The 17429-nt window shown below is 36.5% G+C and overlaps 1 protein-coding gene across 8 annotated transcripts in view; it reads left to right on the top strand.

Annotated features, from left to right (window-relative positions):
* Positions 1-13885, top strand: part of RMDN1 (regulator of microtubule dynamics 1) — a 63918-nt gene extending 50033 nt beyond the window's left edge. Inside the window, exons 5-10 of one of the 8 annotated variants that reach the window (XM_058275699.2) lie at positions 1277-1366; positions 6361-6416; positions 8223-8310; positions 9542-9572; positions 13188-13282; positions 13755-13885. In XM_058275699.2, coding sequence (XP_058131682.1) covers positions 1277-1366; positions 6361-6416; positions 8223-8310; positions 9542-9572; positions 13188-13282; positions 13755-13805 — 411 coding nt within the window. In that variant the 3' untranslated portion in view covers positions 13806-13885. Of the gene's footprint in view, positions 1-1276; positions 1367-6360; positions 6417-8222; positions 8482-9541; positions 9573-10197; positions 10528-13148; positions 13283-13754 lie in introns of those variants that run through there. The other 7 variants (XM_058275697.2, XR_011645645.1, XM_004474750.5 and 4 more) reach the window with 7 other exon arrangements.
* The last annotated feature ends 3544 nt before the right edge of the window (positions 13886-17429 follow it).

The following is a 17429-nucleotide window of genomic DNA, read 5'->3' as shown; positions in this document are numbered from 1 at the left end:
TAGGCAGGCAGGTAAATCTGGTCTCTATTACGCCTCATGGCTAGATATCTATTTTACTTAAAATAAAACTTTTCTTTAAAAATTAATGCAAACTTGTTAAAGAAAATAGACACTTTGGAAATTGAAAAAGTAAGTGTTGATATGGCAATAAAGATCACTTATGAGTCTATCTCCTACTATCAGCTCTTGCAGGTATTGTCATTTATTAACAGTCTTATAATCTGATCAAGGGGTATTTGTGTTTGCTCTGCATATAGACAATTATTAAATGTATAAGAGAAGGTGATTTTATCCTGAGCACTGACAATTGGGGTAAGATTAGAACACTGAGTTTGAAACCCTTGTGACCCTTCTAGTCAGTTGCATTTGGGCTACTGGGTAAATGTTAATGGAAACTAAATGAGTGTAGTCTATAGAGCTGTGTGTGTGTTTTAAATCAAACTTTATTTTCAGTAAATGTATCAAGCTACAAAATATTTGGCAGAGAGGATTTAAACAGAAGTTGCCTTAGTTAAGACTTTTTTTGTTACAATTATTAAAATCTCCAGAAATTAGCTCAAACTAAAAGTCTCACAGACCCTCAAAACAGTGTGCCTTGGGCCTCAGAGAAAAACTGATTTGAATGCTCTGAAGCTTCTTTGTCTCTCTTCTCTGCTATTCTCTTCAAATCTTTCTTGCTGTAGTCTTTTTCTCTTTAGCCAATCTGTTGAGTAACCATAGATTCTGGGTTTATGCATTTTTCAAAAGACCAACTAGTCTGAAGCTGGAATATCTTAGATTGTTTGGGAAGAAACTCAGATTATCTCAATTTGGGTCCATTGTGCAATTATGGCTATGGATTCAAGGTCACAATTGACAAAATGTGACTTTTCCTACTATAACAATGCAGATGCAAGAAGAAGGGCAGTTCCCAGAAAAGGAAGAGAGAATGTGAAGGCAAAACGATACTTGTTCAATTGTGAATTTTTATAAATTTATCCCTCAGGCCATATACATGATATATGTTTTTCTTGAGAACCTTCTTAAGGAATTCATCACTTTCTACCTTGTAGCATAGTTACACAGAAACATGTTCTATTTCTTTAGCTAGAATGTAATTTCCTAGAGGGCCATGTCCACTTCTCTTTGTATATTCTAGTACATTTAAGACAGTTTTTATGGTCAATAACTTTTTGTTCAGTGAGAATGACACTGATGAATAAAGATACAGTTTTACCTTGTTATTGAATGGAATATTAAGAGTATTATTGTTCTTATACTTATTTTCTATTTTTAGTGGTATGCAATCTGTATTAGTGATGTTGGAGATTATGAAGGCATCAAGGCTAAAATTGCAAATGCCTACATTATCAAGGAACATTTTGAGGTACTGATGAATTATTAAAGTTCTTATATCTTAGATCTAAAATTTTATTATTTTTCTTAATAGATTTGTTTTAGTTATCTCTTGCTACATGACATGCCACTCATCTATAAGGGCTTCTATCTGTTGTGTTCTCATGTTTAGTAAAGCCCAGTGTTCTTTGCAGCATGGTTGCTGGCTTCCAAGTGTGACTGTCCTAAGAGAAAAGCTCCATTTTACGAGAAATTATCCTATTGAGTCAAACAAATCATGTGGTCAAGGCCAGAGTGTCTGAGGGAAGGTACTACACAAAGTCCTAAAGATACTGGGATTGTTTTTTGTTTTAATAGTGTTAACATCTTAACACAGTTATACCCCCAATAGTAATACTGTTTAAGATTATGATCTCTGTATATTGTATGTATTTTAAAATTTATTTTATTATTTTTTATTTTATTATTTTTCACTTTTTAAGACTTATTTATTTATTGTTCATTTTTCTCCCCTTCCCCCTCCCCCTCCCCCACCCGCCATTATCTGCTCTCTGTATCCATTTGCTGTGTATTCTTCTGTGTCCACTTGCATTCTTGTCAGGTGGCACCAAGAATCTGTGTCTCTTTTCGTTGAATCATCTTGCTGCGTCAACTCTCTATTTGTGTGGCGCCACTCCTGGGTGGGTTGTGCTTTTTTCGCACAGGGCAGCTCTCCTTGCGGGGCACACTCCTTGTTTGTGGGGCTCCCCTCCATAGCATGGCACTCCCCTCCATAGCATGGCACTCCTTGCGAATGGGCCACCTTACCACACAGGCCAGGAGGCCCTGGGTATCGAACCCTGAACCTCCTCTATGGTAGGTGGACGTTCTATCAGTTGAGCCACATCTGCTTCCCTGTGTATTTTTTTATATTCCTCTATAGTTAGTTAACTTATTTATGGTAAACATTTCCTAAGGTGCTAGAAATTTGGTAGGAGTTGGCATATTTTATGACATATATACATACTACTCCATTGTCCTCAAAAAAATGGCAAAATAACACAAGCAAATTTTTCTCTTTTGATTTTGTAGTCCATTTCGAAAAACAAAGAAAAAGAAAGTGATGAAAAATACCTAGAAATAATGCTGGATATGCTATCCAATAGATTTTCAGAATTTTATGTTTATAGGCCCAATTTCTAATTTATATAACAGCTGATGAAAAAGAACATTGAACTGGAAGTCAAGAAACCTAGCATTCTTGTTGAGATATTGATATTACTTGATATACATAATTTAAAAATATACGTTTTTCAAATATTAAGATTTTTTTTTTTAAAGATTTATTTATTTATTTAATTTCCCCCCCTCCCCTGGTTGTCTGTTCTTGGTGTCTATTTGCTGCGTCTTGTTTCTTTGTCCGCTTCCGTTGTCGTCAGCGGCAGGGGAAGTGTGGGCGGCGCCATTCCTGGGCAGGCTGCTCTTTCTTTTCACGCTGGGCGGCTTTCCTCACGGGCGCACTCCTTGCGCGTGGGGCTCCCCCACGCGGGGGACACCCTTGCGTGGCACGGCACTCCTTGCGCGCATCAGCACTGCGCATGGCCAGCTCCACACGGGTCAAGGAGGCCCGGGGTTTGAACTGCGGACCTCCCATATGGTAGACGGACGCCCTAACTGCTGGGCCAAAGTCCGTTTCCCCAAGATTTTTGAAATCAGATTGCATCTTTTAATCAGTGGTATCTTAATAATTGGCAATGTTTTTGGTTTTTTTATTTCACATTGGTACGTAAAATAAAGGTGCATCATAGAATTTATGGTGTCTTAGATTCAGTGAAATATAGTAATTTGCCCAGTGGCTTTAGTTAAATCACCTAATCTTTCTGTGCTTCAGGAGGTAGAACTATATAACAAATAATTTTCAATGTGATTAAAAATTTTCAGAAAATATACTAGTGTATACTTTCTTTTTAGTTTAAAGGAACAGTGTGTAGGGTAAGATTGTTCAAACAAAAAAAAAGTGGGGAAGCAGATATGGTTCAAGTGATGTCTTCCGCCTACCATATGGAGGACCTGGTTTGATCCCTGGGGCCTCTTGGTGAAAAAGAAGAGATAGCGTTCCTGCGCAGCTGTGTAGTGCCTGCGTGGTGAGCCAGTGCCTGCACGGCGAGCTGAGTGCCTGTGCAGTGAGCCAGTGCTTGCACAAGTGAGTCACGCAGCAAGATAACAAAAGAGAGATGAAGGGGAGGGTCAAAGTGAAGCTCAGCAGAAACCAGGAACTGAGGTGGCACAGCTAACAGGGAATATCTGTCCATTGCAGAGTTCCCCAGGATCGAATCCCAATGAATCCTAGAGGAGAAAAATTGGGAAGACCAAAAGAGAAATAGATACAGATGATCAAATGGATACAGACAGCAAAAACAGCAGGGTGGCGGGAGTGGGAGGGGGATAGAAAGGGGGGAAATAAATAAAATAAATTATAATTTATTATGAATAAATCTTTAAAAAAACAAAACTAAGTGTTTTATATAAGCTTTCAAATGTACATAAGTTTAAATATATTGAAAATGACAGTATTTTGCATTTACATTCTGAAGCTCATGAATTCAAATCTGAAGTCCATCATTACATCTAAAGCCATAGGGAATTACCATCTTTGTATTATTTTTGAAAGACACTTAAACTAAGGGCAGGAAGGATTATAATAAAAACAGGTTTACTTTGGCACAGCCTCAACTCCATTCCATAAGAGAAATCCTGATCTCCCCCAGACCTCCCTTGTATGTGATGAATTAATTTCTCTCCCATACATACGGAATGGTAGTAGTTCAGTTTGATTTTTGGGAGATCGGAGAAAGTAGTCACTCATATTATTTTTTTTTTGTAGGGTTTAACCCTATTTGTACTCCAGTTGGGAAAGGTTGTACAATAAGTTGTGTTTAAATATTTTAACATATATTTTGGGGAAACCGACTTTGGCCCAGTGGTTAGGGCGTTGGTCTACCACATGGGAGGTCCGCGGTTCAAGCCCCGGGCCTCCTTGACCCGTGTGGAGCTGGCCCATGCACAGTGCTGATGTGCGCAGGGAGTGCCTTGCCACACAGGGGTGTCCCCCGCAGGGAGTGCACCCATAGGGAGAGCCACCCAGCGCGAAGGAGAGGGCAGCCTGCTGAGGAATGGTGCCACCCACTCTTCCCGTGCCGTTGATGACAACAAAGGCGGACAAAGAAACAAGACGCAGCAAAAAGACACAGAAAACAGACAACTGGGGGAGGGGAGGGGAATTAAATAAATAAAAATAAATCTTTAAAAAAAAAACAAAACATATATTTTGTTATAAATCATATCACTCTATTTAAGAAGAAGTAAAAATTAGGTCAGTGCTGATTCTAAACCCTATTATTAAAGCAAGATCTCTGCTACTACTACTTACTTGGCTTACTACTACTGGCATTAAATCATGTTAGAAATAAATTGTCTGGTACTTAATAAAAAGCAAAATGATGTTGGTAATAGAAGATATGAGGCTGGCATCATGCTAAGTACCCTGTTACTCATTTAATTTTTACCACAACCTTAAGTGTTAGTATATTATTTTCTACATTCTTCGAAAGTGCAAACTCAGATACAATGAGAATATGGAACTTGTCAAGTTCAGTAAAATATAGGTCAATGAGCCGTTATTCAAACCCTAGTAGCATTTTGGCCTCAGAGCCAATTTGTACCTCACATTACCAAACTGAAAATGAATATAGGAATTTATAGAACAGCGTAAAGAAGGACAACTTAATTTTTAAATTATTTTATTTTTAATAGGGTTAACATTTAGTCTGTAGAATTTCCTTAATGCTTTTCAACAGAATATTTGGATAAAGGGGGGAGTAAAATTTTTAAAATTTATTCTGTAGTTTATGCTTTACACTAATTCACATATACTAGTTAGTGAGGTTCACTAATTTCACATAGTGAATAGAAATTAGGGAAATTTTATAAACATTTTACATTGTACATTATTATTCTATGAATTAATGTATTTCATGAATAAAAAGTATTTGTTTTTCCTTTGTGGTAAGTACAGATGAGAAAGTTGAACAAAGTTTTGCAATATAGGAAGAGACTTTAAAATTATTATGTACTTTTTTTTTTCTTGTCATGGGCCTTGTACTTTATTTTACAATATTCCACTTCATTTTCACAAGAAACTTGACAGTGGCATTTTATATATTTTACTGAATAGGAAACTAAATTCATGGAGTTCAAAGTGAGTTGCTCAGTTTTCATGTAGCTCATAAGTAGAGGAAGTGGATTTAAACTCAGGCCTGTCTGATTCCAGAACCCATTACTATTGGTACCTCTTCATCTGTTAACAGCTTCCTGCTGTTTTCTGAAATGAAGCAACTCTTCTAATGGTTATGAAGAGAAACCTGTCAAAGTCTATTTCCACGTGTTGGAGCAAGATATCTGCTGATGTCTGTGAGGGTTCAGGCTTCCTGGGTTCCTTCTTCAGGCTTCTTTTTCCTGGGCTCAGGGTTTCTCTCTTCCTGGGGCTTGCTTCTGTATCCTCTGTGAGCTTACTTCTCTGGGGCTCCAGCTTAAGGCTTCACCATCAAACTCCAACATCAAAAATCCTATTACGTCCTTTTTTTTCCTCTTTTAGGACAGAATGCTTTTTATTCAGAATTTGCATAGGACTTGTCAAAAAAAGACTGCCTTGCTTATTTTACCTTTAATCTAGAAAAAGCATTGAGAGTTTTAGATTATTACTGTTTTCAAAATTAATTTCATTCATATACTATTTTTCATGTTTTTTTTCCTCATCTTGATAAACTGTTTCAGAACCTTATAGAATAGTAACCTAAGTACAAGTCATTTCTAGTGTGTCAAAATGAATGTAATCAGTTGAAGAATCAGGAGGAAGAAAGTTGATGGTAACTAATATAAAAGAATTGAAATGCGTGTTTTAATCATGGCATCTCCAGCAAACATAATAATGTACTTACTGGTGTTTATAAAGCAAATATGATTGATTTTCTCCTTGTTTCTTGTTAGAAAGCAATTGAACTGAACCCTAAAGATGCTACCTCAATTCACCTTATGGGTATTTGGTAAGAAAATTTATTGAAATAAATATTTAAGTCATTCATCTTATTTTTAGAGAATATAAATATTTTATAGTATATTAAAAACAAGATGGCAGAGGCTAGAATGATAAATTCAGTAAATTAGTACATATGCATGTATTTTTAGAAAATACTAAATTTGATTACGATCATGCTAGTGTTATTCAAATTATTTAGAAACATGTATTCACACTTCAGAGGCATTAAAACTTTTTGTTAGATCTTTAAATTCCCTTTGCTAGTAAATATTTTTCTCACTTAACAGGCTAAATGAAACTGAATTAATCTATAATAATAATAATACCATAAGAGGCCGCAAGAGGGTCTTTGCATTTTCAGAGTATGTCATTACAATCTGATTCATCTAAGGAAAAATATAATTTGACTTTCATTATCTTTATATTTTTCTGTAACCTTGTATCCAATATAGATCATTATTTTGCTGGTCTCAGGGTACATCAGTCTATTAACTGCTTGCTAGTTGAAGAGATTTTCTTGAGACAGGTTGGCCACTGTTTTCTTAAGGTGTATTCTGCAGAATTAAATATTTATTGTAATCCAAGATGGGGGTAACAGTACAAACAGTCCTGTATCAAACTCATTTAAAAGAGAGATAGGTGGCGGACTTGGCCCAGTGGTTAGGACGTCCGTCTACCACATGGGAGGTTCACGGTTCAAACACTGGGCCTCCTTGGCCCGTGTGGAGCTGGTCCATGCACAGTGCTGATGCGCACAAGAAGTACCCTGCCACACAGGGGTGTCCCCCGCGTGGGGGGCCCCACGTGCAAGCAGTGCGCCCTGTAAGGAGAACCGCCCAGCACTAAAGAAAGTGTAGCCTGCCCAGGAATGGAGCTGCACACATGGAGAGCTGACACAACAAGATGACGCAATAAAAAGAAACACAAATTCCTGTGCCGCTGACAACAGAAATGGACAAAGAAGACACAGCAGATAGACACAGAGAACAGACAACCGGGGCTGGGGGGTGAAGGGGAGAGAAATAAGTAAATCATTAAAATAAATAAATAAAAATAAAGATGTTAAAAAAAAAAGGGTTGAATGTTATAGAATGGAAATTATTAAAAAAAAAAGAGAGAAATACCTCTCAGGATGCAGTACTTTTTATTAAATTAAAAAAAACTGAGGACTAATGATAATTGAGGGGCAGTCACAAACTCAGATGCCAGTGATTAAACATATGAGATACTGTTTTTGCCTCAAGGAATTCAGATCTTGTCAAAGATTGAATGTTTTTTTTTCCTACTTATTTCTTAAAGTTGGAAAAATCCTTGGATGTTAGTTATCTACTTTACACATTAAAAAATGTAGACTTAAATTGTAGGTTGCCATTGTTATTTCTGCATATTGTTTAGTTTTGTCACTTTTCTTGAGTAAGTTTTAACTTGAGTTTGTTTTTGTGTGAAAAAAAATTGGAGTAATGTTGCTATCATAGTTGTAGGGCAAAGAGGAGAGAGAGATAATATATGTAAATCATGTAGCCCACCATCTTTTACAGATTGAGCTTCCAAATGATGAATGATAGACTGTTTTATCATTATGATTACTATTGCTTACTGCTTATATTTAATCACAAAGTACACCCCATCTGATGGATCAGTATATGTTAATTCTCTAGATAATTCAGTATGAATATTAGTCTACTGGCTATCATATAAAACCCAAGTTGTTTAAAAGTACGAAAGGATTCTTTTTATACTATTAAGATGTCTGTAGGAGGAAAAAAAGGAAGCTTCAATTCAAATGTATAAATGTTATTTTATTTCCATATAGGTGTTACACATTTGCTGAAATGCCTTGGTATCAAAGAAGAATTGCTAAAATGCTGTTTGCAACTCCTCCTAGTTCCACCTATGAGGAGGTAGTATGATGTCCTTTGTTAATTTAGTACCAATTTCCTAACTACAGCACCATTCTACAGTGTCTGCACATCTGGAGCTCTGATTCAGTGAGGGACTTGAGCAAGTTTCTAAAGATCCAGTTCAACTATCTTATCAGAAAGCCTTAATATTTTACTTATTATCCATGACTGGTGAGTGGTTCATTTTCTTTAGGCAAGTGGCTGATAATTCTGGCATATTGTCAAATAAAATAGTTCATGGCTAAAATACCTCTATTTTCTGTTAGAAACCTGTGCTATATAAAGTCATAAAGGAGAACAAAAAATACAGCACCTATTACCCAGCATGTTTTAGGTACATTCTACACAATAAAATAAAGTCATTTATCTATAAAAGTGCAAAGCATTTGTTTGCATTGATAAAGGAACATTAATCATAACTTTTTTTTTAAGTGGTTCTAAAAGGCTCATATTCTCATTTTCAGTAGTTTTGCTTTTCCTGTTAAAAATAAGACTTGAAAGAGATTTCTGGATAAACACTGAGTTTATTTATCAGAAAGAAAAATTCCAGGGTAAGAAAATAGGTAATTTGAAAAGTTCTTCCAATACTTATAGCATAACAAAGAGCTATTTTTTCATTCTGGGAAGCTAGAGTTTAGAAATTTATGTAAAGAATATTTAGTTGTAAAATTAGAACACAATTGGGAAATATTTATTGTTATTAAAAAGAATGCATTCTAAGGAGAAAAGATATAGTTGGTTCTATAACAAATTATGTTTCTGAGAAACCAATGTAAAGGCAGTAGTTTATTGCAACAAATAGTATTAGAGAGTTCCAGGCTCACAGTAACATTTTATATAAAGGACTGAGTATATCTAGCTTTTGATTTATCTAGTTTTTGCTAGTAGTCACTATTAATGATTTTTAAAAGAAAGGTCAAATAGCTGGATTGCACATTTTTCTCTGCATTTGGTACCAGTTTAGTACAAGTTCTTAATAGCAACCAAGGTCTTACCAGAAGTGGTCCTCAGTTGTAATTGTCTTTTCTGATGATATAATAGGATTATGTTTATTTTGGCTTCTTGACTTTCATTGTTGAAGAATTAACTGTTATTTTAAGATGATTTAATTTACTTCCAGCCTTACATTAAATGTAGAAATAGGGAGATCTTTTGGGAAAATGCTTTTACCAATTTTTATTGATTATGTTTTAATCCTTGTGTTTGGGATCTTTGTGTTTTTTTTTAACAGGCCCTAGGCTATTTTCACAGGGCTGAACAAGGTAATATATTTTTGGTTTCACATTTTATTACAGCTAAAAGAGTATGAAAAATTGTATGAACGCTGAATATATATAATAGGAATTTAAAAAATAAGAATAAGTTTCTTATTCTGATATACTTTTTTTGCACTAGATATTGTGAAACAAATTTTAAAGTCTTTATCTGTAAAGATTACCTGAAATTTAAGACATAGGCTGTTACTGAATTTAGAGCTACAATTCTGAAATGGTTACCCATTGTATGTAATTGGACTTTCCTTTGTGAGATGAGGCTTAGATAGGTAACTGTCTTATTCAAGTTGACATTGCTAAAGAGATATTTAAAGGAGAATTGTCTGGTTTTAAGTCTTGTTTTTATTCTGTTGAAGATACTGTCTTCTTTTCTTTTTTTTAAAGATTTGTTTATTTCTTCCCCCTTCCTCCATTGTTTGCTCTCTGTCCATTTGCTGCGTGTTCTTCTGTGTCTGTTTGTATTCTCATTAGGTGACTCCAGGAACTGATCCTGGGACCCTCAGAGTGGGGGAGAGGTGATCATTCTCTTGCACCGCCTCAGCTCCCTGATCTGCTGCGTCTCTTATTATTTCTCCTTTGTGTCTCTTTTTGTTGCATCATCTTGCTGCACCAGCTCTCCTCGTGGGCCAGCATTCCTGTGCGGGCCAGCATTCCTGTGCGGGCCAGCACTCCTGCACAGGGCAGCACTCCTGCACAGAGCAGCACTCTGCACAGGCCAGCATTCTGCGTGGGCCAGCTTGCCACATGGGCCAGCTTGCTCTCACCAGGAGGCCCTGGGCATCGAACCCTGGACCTCAAGCAATTGGACGGAAGCCCAATTGCTTGAGCCACATCTGCTTCCCGATACTGTCTTCTTAATTGAAGAAAACTTTGTCACTCTTGCTTTAAATAAATAATGTACAAAACTGACACCAGCCCACCTGAAATTTATCCTAATATTACTATTAGTACTAATATTAGTAGTATTAAGAGGAGAAATAAGGGACATAAGCCTACATATTACCAGGTATACCAAAAAGCCATCAGAAATGTATTTCTATAATATTTTTAATGTGTGTGTGTATATATATATATATAGTTTTTGTTTTTTTTTAAGATTCATTTTATTTATACCCCCTTGCGGCTTGCTGTCTGTCTGCTCTCTGTGTCCATTCGCTGCGTGTTCTGTGTCTTCTTGTCTCCCTTTGTTGCGTCATCTTGCTGCGCCAGCTCTCTGCAGGCGCAGGCCGTCAGCTCTCCACAGGGCATGGGCCATCAGCTCTCCATGGGTATGGACCAGCCTGCCTTCACAAGGAGGCCCAGGGATGCAAACCCAGGGCCTCCCATATGGTAGACAGGAGCCCAGTCAATTGAGCCACAGCCATTTCCCTTCTATAATATTTTAAAAAAAAGAAAATTTAAAAGACATTGTGTTTCTTAAATTTCTTTGAGATCCTACATATAAGGATCTGTTCAAATGCTTTCACAATGCCAGTGTTTTGTTGTTTTTTTTAAATAATTAATTCTGCAGTAGCAGAACTGTGTCTGAATGTTACATAGCTCTGTAATTTATAAATTCTAATTTATTCTTTTATTTCCTTCCATTGATATCCTGTCATGATGGTACTATTTTATGTATCATAATTTTGAATCTAGGAATTAAATTTTGTCAAAGTTATTTGAAAGTGCAATTGGAAAGGAAATATAAGGCATTGTAGACTTAAGGGTTGGGAGTGTTGAAAAAATGCAATCTTACCTCAGACTGCTAAGATAGTATTCTGTAACTCCAGTTATCCTTCAGGTGTTAACGCAGAGGAAGCACTTCCTTTAGGCGGCCTTTCTTTATGGCCTAATTATGGGTCAGAATCTCCTCCTCCTATACCTTACACCTTTTAGTTCTCCCATTAGGGCCCTTATCACTCCATATTATAAATATTTATTTACTTGTCTAAGCTAGGGAAGATGGGGACTTTGTCCTTCTGGCTCACAGATGCATCCTCACTGCCTAGCACATTTTTTAAATGAATAAGTGAGTAAATGAATGAATACAGATAACTCGAAGGAAACCTAACCACAGCAACAAGTACATTCAAATAAAAGAAGATAATTCTGGGCTAAAGAGAAGATGAGTTTATCATAATTGTATCCAGGAAGAAGTATGCTTTGAATATAGAAGGTACAAGGTTATTAGGAGGAAACCATGTCAGGAAGTAATGAAGTTAGTGAGACAATCTCATGCTTTCATTACTAGGCTTTTTGTTCATACTGGTCCCTTGGCCAAGAATGTTCCACTTTTCTGTTAAAATCTGGGTTCTCCAAAACCCAACCCAGATATACCTTCCCACCACCTCCGTAACACTGTAAAGTTTGCACATCTGGTATTTCTTTCACTGCTTTTTATTTTATTGTGTTCATATTTCTTTCTCCTTTTTCAGTATAAATGCTGAAAGATTAGAAATTTCTCTCAGTGCTTTAGTGTAGTAGACATTCAGTAAATATTGATCAAATGTATTTATGGGAGTGTCGGTCAATATAATTTAATGAACTCACTGAGCAAATATACATTGGGTGCGTGTTATGTTCCATACACTGATCTAGGCACTTAGGATACACCAGGGATTAAAAGAGATTAAAAAGAAAATTCCAGGAAATGAATGTGGCTCAACCAATTGGGCTCCCATCTGCCATATGGGAGGTCCAGGGTCCGATGCCCAGGGCCTCCTGGTGAGAGCAAGCTGGCCCACGCAGCGAGCTGGCCCATGCGGACTGCCAACCCATGCAGAGGGCCAGCCAACATGGGAGTGCTGCCCTGTGTGGGAATGCCACCCAGCGCAGGAAAGCTGCCCTGTGCAGGAATACTGGCCAACGCGGAGAGCTGGCGCAGCAAGATGATGCAACAAGAGACACAGAAGAGAGAATAAGAAGACGTAGCAGAACAGGGAGTTGAGGTGGTGCAAGAGAGTAATCACCTCTCTCCCACTCTGGAAGGTCCCAGGATTAGTTCCTGAAGCTGCCTAATGAGAATAAAAGCAGACACAGAAGAACACACAGGGAATGGGCACAGAGAGCAGACAATGGGGGGGAATGGGGGAAGGGCAGGGAGAAATAAATAAAATAGATCTTTAAAAAAATTGAAAATTCCTTTCCATATGCAGTTTATTGTCTATCAAGAGCCTCAGTTTATCACCTATAAAATGGGCATAATACCTGTTTTATAAAATTACTGTGAAAATTAGAAATGTAATACGGTGTCTAGCATTTAGTAGACACTCAATAAATGGTAATTATTTTACAAATAATTGTTTGAAATATGAAGAGCTGAACATAAGAGAATTATAGTAGCCTAAATTACTTGCTGACCACACAAATTTATCATTGAAATTTAGACTGAAAAAATTATACCTTTAAAAATATATAAAAGTGGGGAGTGGATTTAGCTCAGTGGTTGCATTCCTGCTTCCCATGTATGAGGTCCTGATTTCAATCTCCGGAACCTCCTAAAAAAAATAATAGATAAAAAGAAAATATATAAAAAGCAATGCTGTGTCATTTGAGATAAATTTGTTTTTCTTTTTTCATATACAGTGGATCCAAACTTCTATAGCAAAAACTTGCTTCTTTTAGGAAAGACTTATTTGAAGCTACAAAACAAAAAGCTTGCTGCTTTCTGGCTAATGAAAGCAAAGGATTATCCAGCACACACAGAGGAAGATAAACAGGTAATCTTCTCCAATAATGTAAAGCAGATAGGTTTCTGCTGACAGCAATTATTAAGGGTGAATTAAGAATTTCTTTAGGTATGATTGCCTAAATACATCTACTGTTGAAAACAGTAGGGTTCCTTTCAAATGAGAATTCATTGACCTATACACTGATTTCTGCATAGGTAATGTTTAATTCCTATCACCAAATAGATGTTATAAATCACTTCTTACAATACAGAATTATTCCTGATTGATATATATGGCAGATAAATAAGATTTCTAAAAGATAAGGTGTAAAAGGTAAGGGGGTATATATCAAAAGGAAAATTTCTCTGAGTATTTAATTTCATCACAGTCACAAAGTTTTCTTATGTTCTATCCTGGTTTTAGAAACTCTTAGATACCACAGTGTACTTTAAAACCTCATTTTCATAAATTAATATCTATGCTGTACTACTTATTTAAAACATGTCTTTTTCCATTTTAGATACAGACAGAAGCTGCTCAACTGCTTACAAGTTTCCGTGACAAGAATTGAGAACTTTTCAGAGAAGAAAGTACATGAAATAATAAACATTGTCTTTTCATTGAATTATAAAGATTAATACATTAATCATATCTACTCTGACTGTTTTCTTGGTTCTTTTAAAGTTATGACCATTTAACAGACAAATAGGCAAAATCTAGGTTTCTTCGCAAAAAAAAAAAAAAACAAGATAAAAATTTGACATAAGAATGGAAGGGCTAAATCTCCATGGTTAAGGTCTCAGAAATTATTTTGCATCTGGGGGACACCAGCAATACTAAGTGGTATATGATTTCCAAGAAGGATTGATCATCACATCAGACTGGGAGAAGCTAAAGTAAAGAAAGCTATATAGGAGGGTTGCATATAGACGGAGTGCATTTTCAAGTAGGACTGATTGAAATTTAGATCTTGGCAAAGAATGTGCAGTGAAAGTTAAGAGGTTAAGATGTTGAGGGCCTAAAGTAGGTAAATGATGTATCTTGGAGCCAACCTGCATAATGAAAGAAGAGGTAGTGTATTAGCTAAAGGGGAGCTGATGCAGAATACCAGAAATTGGTTGGTTTTTATAAAGGGTATTTATTTGGGGTAGGAGCTTACAGATAGCAGGCTTTAAGCATAAGTTACTTCCCTCACCAAAGTCTTATTTTCACATTTTGGAGCAAGATGACTGCCAGCTTCTGCGAGGGTTCTGGCTTCCTGGGTTCCTCTCAGCTCCTTTTCCTCCACAAGATTAGCTGTAGACTCTCAGGTGACAGAGAATGGCTCTGTCTTTCTCCCCAAGCTCCAGCTTCAGCATCAGACTTCAACATCAGAACTCCAACATTAAAAGCCCTATCCTTTGCTGTGCCTTTTATCTGTGAGTCCCCACCCGCCAAAGGGTGAGGACTCAATGCCCTACTGGCACTAGAGGTTTACATGATTACTTAATCACGCAAACCTCTAAATCCAGTGTAATCTAATATGCCCAGAGGAAAGTATCAGTTTACAAATATAATCCAATATTTCTTTTTGGAATTCGTCAATAATATCAAACTGCTACAGGCAGGAACAAAAATGGAATAGTTTCCTTTTCAAATGAGTAGTATCACACGTGGATCGAAAGTTGTCACTAGACAAAATCCAAATTTCATTTGCCAATGAGGTGAAAGAATACAGAATTTAAGGGGGAAATAGAATTAAGTTGATATAAATAGGCCAGGCAGTATTACTTACTTGAGGCTGGGATGCCACCACTGCAAAATTTTAAATTTTGTAAACAGAATTTAAGAGTGTCTCAAATGCTACTTAAGTAGATCTGACAATGTATGTATCTAGATTTTCCCTGAAGATTTGGGAAACCTAACATTACAGTCAATTGTGGGTCTGTGCTGTTTGTTCTATCATGTAAATCTTCAAACAAAAATGAAAAAATAACTCTGGGTATCTACCATTCACTTCAATATCTGTTACTAATATTTTGCTATATTTAATTTATATATGGGTATATATTTATAAATATATTTATTTCTGAACCTTTGAAATTAGTTGCAGATATCTTGACATTTCATCCCTAAATATTTCAGTATTCATCTTCTCAGATTAAGACATCCTACTATGTAAATATAAATCCATTCTCACCACTAAGAAAATGAACAATAATTCTCTTAACATTATCTAATATCAACCATATTCACATTTTTTCAACTGTCCAAAAATGTCTTTTACTCATTTTTTAAAAACTAGAATTCAGAGATCATAGATTGCATTTGATTTGCCTGTTTAGTTTCTTCCCTCCTCTCCCCTCCTCCCCCACACTGAGATGGCACCCTTGCCTGTTGCTTGTTGTTTCCTTTCTGGGTCTACTTGCTGTGTCTTTTTGTCTGCTTGTTGTGTCCACTTGTCTTCTTTAGGAAGCACTAGGAAACGCACCTGTGACCTCCCATGTGGGAGGCAGGTGCTCAACTGCTTGAGCTACATACCCTCCCTTCTAGTTTTTTTAATCTAAAACAATTTCATCTTTTTTTTCACCCTTGGAAATGAAAATATATTTTTAATTAGGTTGTAAATTTACAGAAAACTCATGTAAAAAATACAGCATTCCTATAAACCCCTGTTGTTGACTCTTTGCATTACTGTTGTACCTTTGTTAACAATTGATGAAAGAATATTAAAATTAATTATAGTTCATAGTTTACATTAGGTGTGTTTTTTCCTCCATATTTCACCCTATTAACACCTTGCATTAGTGTGGTATATTTGTTATAACCCACAAAAAAAGTACAGTTTTATACTTGTACTGTTAATTGTATATAGTCCATTGTTTACGAAAGAGTTCACTGTGTTATACAATCCTATGTTTTATCTTTTAATTTTTATTTTAGTAACATATACAACTTAAAATTTCCCCTTTTAACCATATTCACATCTATAGTTCAGCACTGTTAATTACTCAGAATATTGTGCAACCATCACCAACATCCATTTCTAAAACTTTACAATCAACCTAAATAGAAATTCTGTACAAATTAAACATAAACTCCCCATTCTTTATCCCCAACCCAGCCCCTGGTAACCTATATTCTAGATTGTAACTCTATGAGTTTGCATATTCTAATTATTTCATATCAGTGATATCATACAATATTTGTCCCTTTGTGTCTGGCTTATTTTACTCCGCATGTCTTCAGCATTCATGTTGTTGCATGTATCAGGACTTAGTTCCTTTTTACAGCTGAATAAAATTCCATTGCATGTATGTACCCCATTTTTATCCATTCATCAGTTGATGGACACTTGGTTTGCTTCCATCTTTTGGCCATTGTGAATAATGCTTCCATGAACATTGGTGTGCAAATATCTGTTTGACTGCCTGCTTTCAGTCCTTTTGGGTATACATCTAGAAGTGGGATTGCCAGATTATTCAATAATTCTGTACTTTCTAAGGAATCATCAAACTGTCTTCCACACTGTCTGTACCATTTTACATTTCCACCAGCAATGCAAGAGTGTTCCTATTTCTCCATATCTCTCCAATACCTGTAATTTTCTGCTTTATTTATAGTGGCCATTCTAGTGGGTGTGAAAGGGTATCTCATTGTGGTTTTGATTTCCATTTCTCTAATAGCTAATCATGTTAAGCATCTTTTCATGTGTTTTAACCATTTGTATAGCCTCTTACAGAAATGTCTATTCAAGTCTTTTTTTTTTTTAATATTTATTTCTCTCTCCTTCCCCCCAGCTGTCTGCTCTCTGTGTCCGTTTGCTGTGTGTTCTTCTGCGTCCACTTGCATTATCTGGCACCACAGGGAGACTGCATCTCTTTTTTGTTGCATCATCTTACTGCATCAGCTCTCCATGTGTGCAGCACCACTCCTGGGCAGGCTGCACTTTTTTCACGCGGGGCGACTCTCCTTGCAGGGTGCACTCCTTGCACGTGGGGCACCTCCTGCATGGCACAGCACTCCTTGCACATGGCAGCACTGCATGTGGGCCAGCTTACCACACAGGTCAGGAGGCCCTGGGGATCGAACCCTGGGCCCTCCATATGGTAGATGGACGCTCTATCAGTTGACCACATCCGCTTCCCTCTATTCAAGTCTTTTGCCCATTTTTAAATTGAGTTGTCTTTTGATTGCTAAGTTATAGGATTTCTTT

Source organism: Dasypus novemcinctus, chromosome 14 (assembly GCF_030445035.2).
Source record: "Dasypus novemcinctus isolate mDasNov1 chromosome 14, mDasNov1.1.hap2, whole genome shotgun sequence".
Taxonomy (NCBI): Eukaryota; Metazoa; Chordata; class Mammalia; order Cingulata; family Dasypodidae; genus Dasypus; species Dasypus novemcinctus.
Note: the sequence above shows the minus strand (reverse complement) of the source record. Positions and strands in the feature narration are given on the sequence as shown.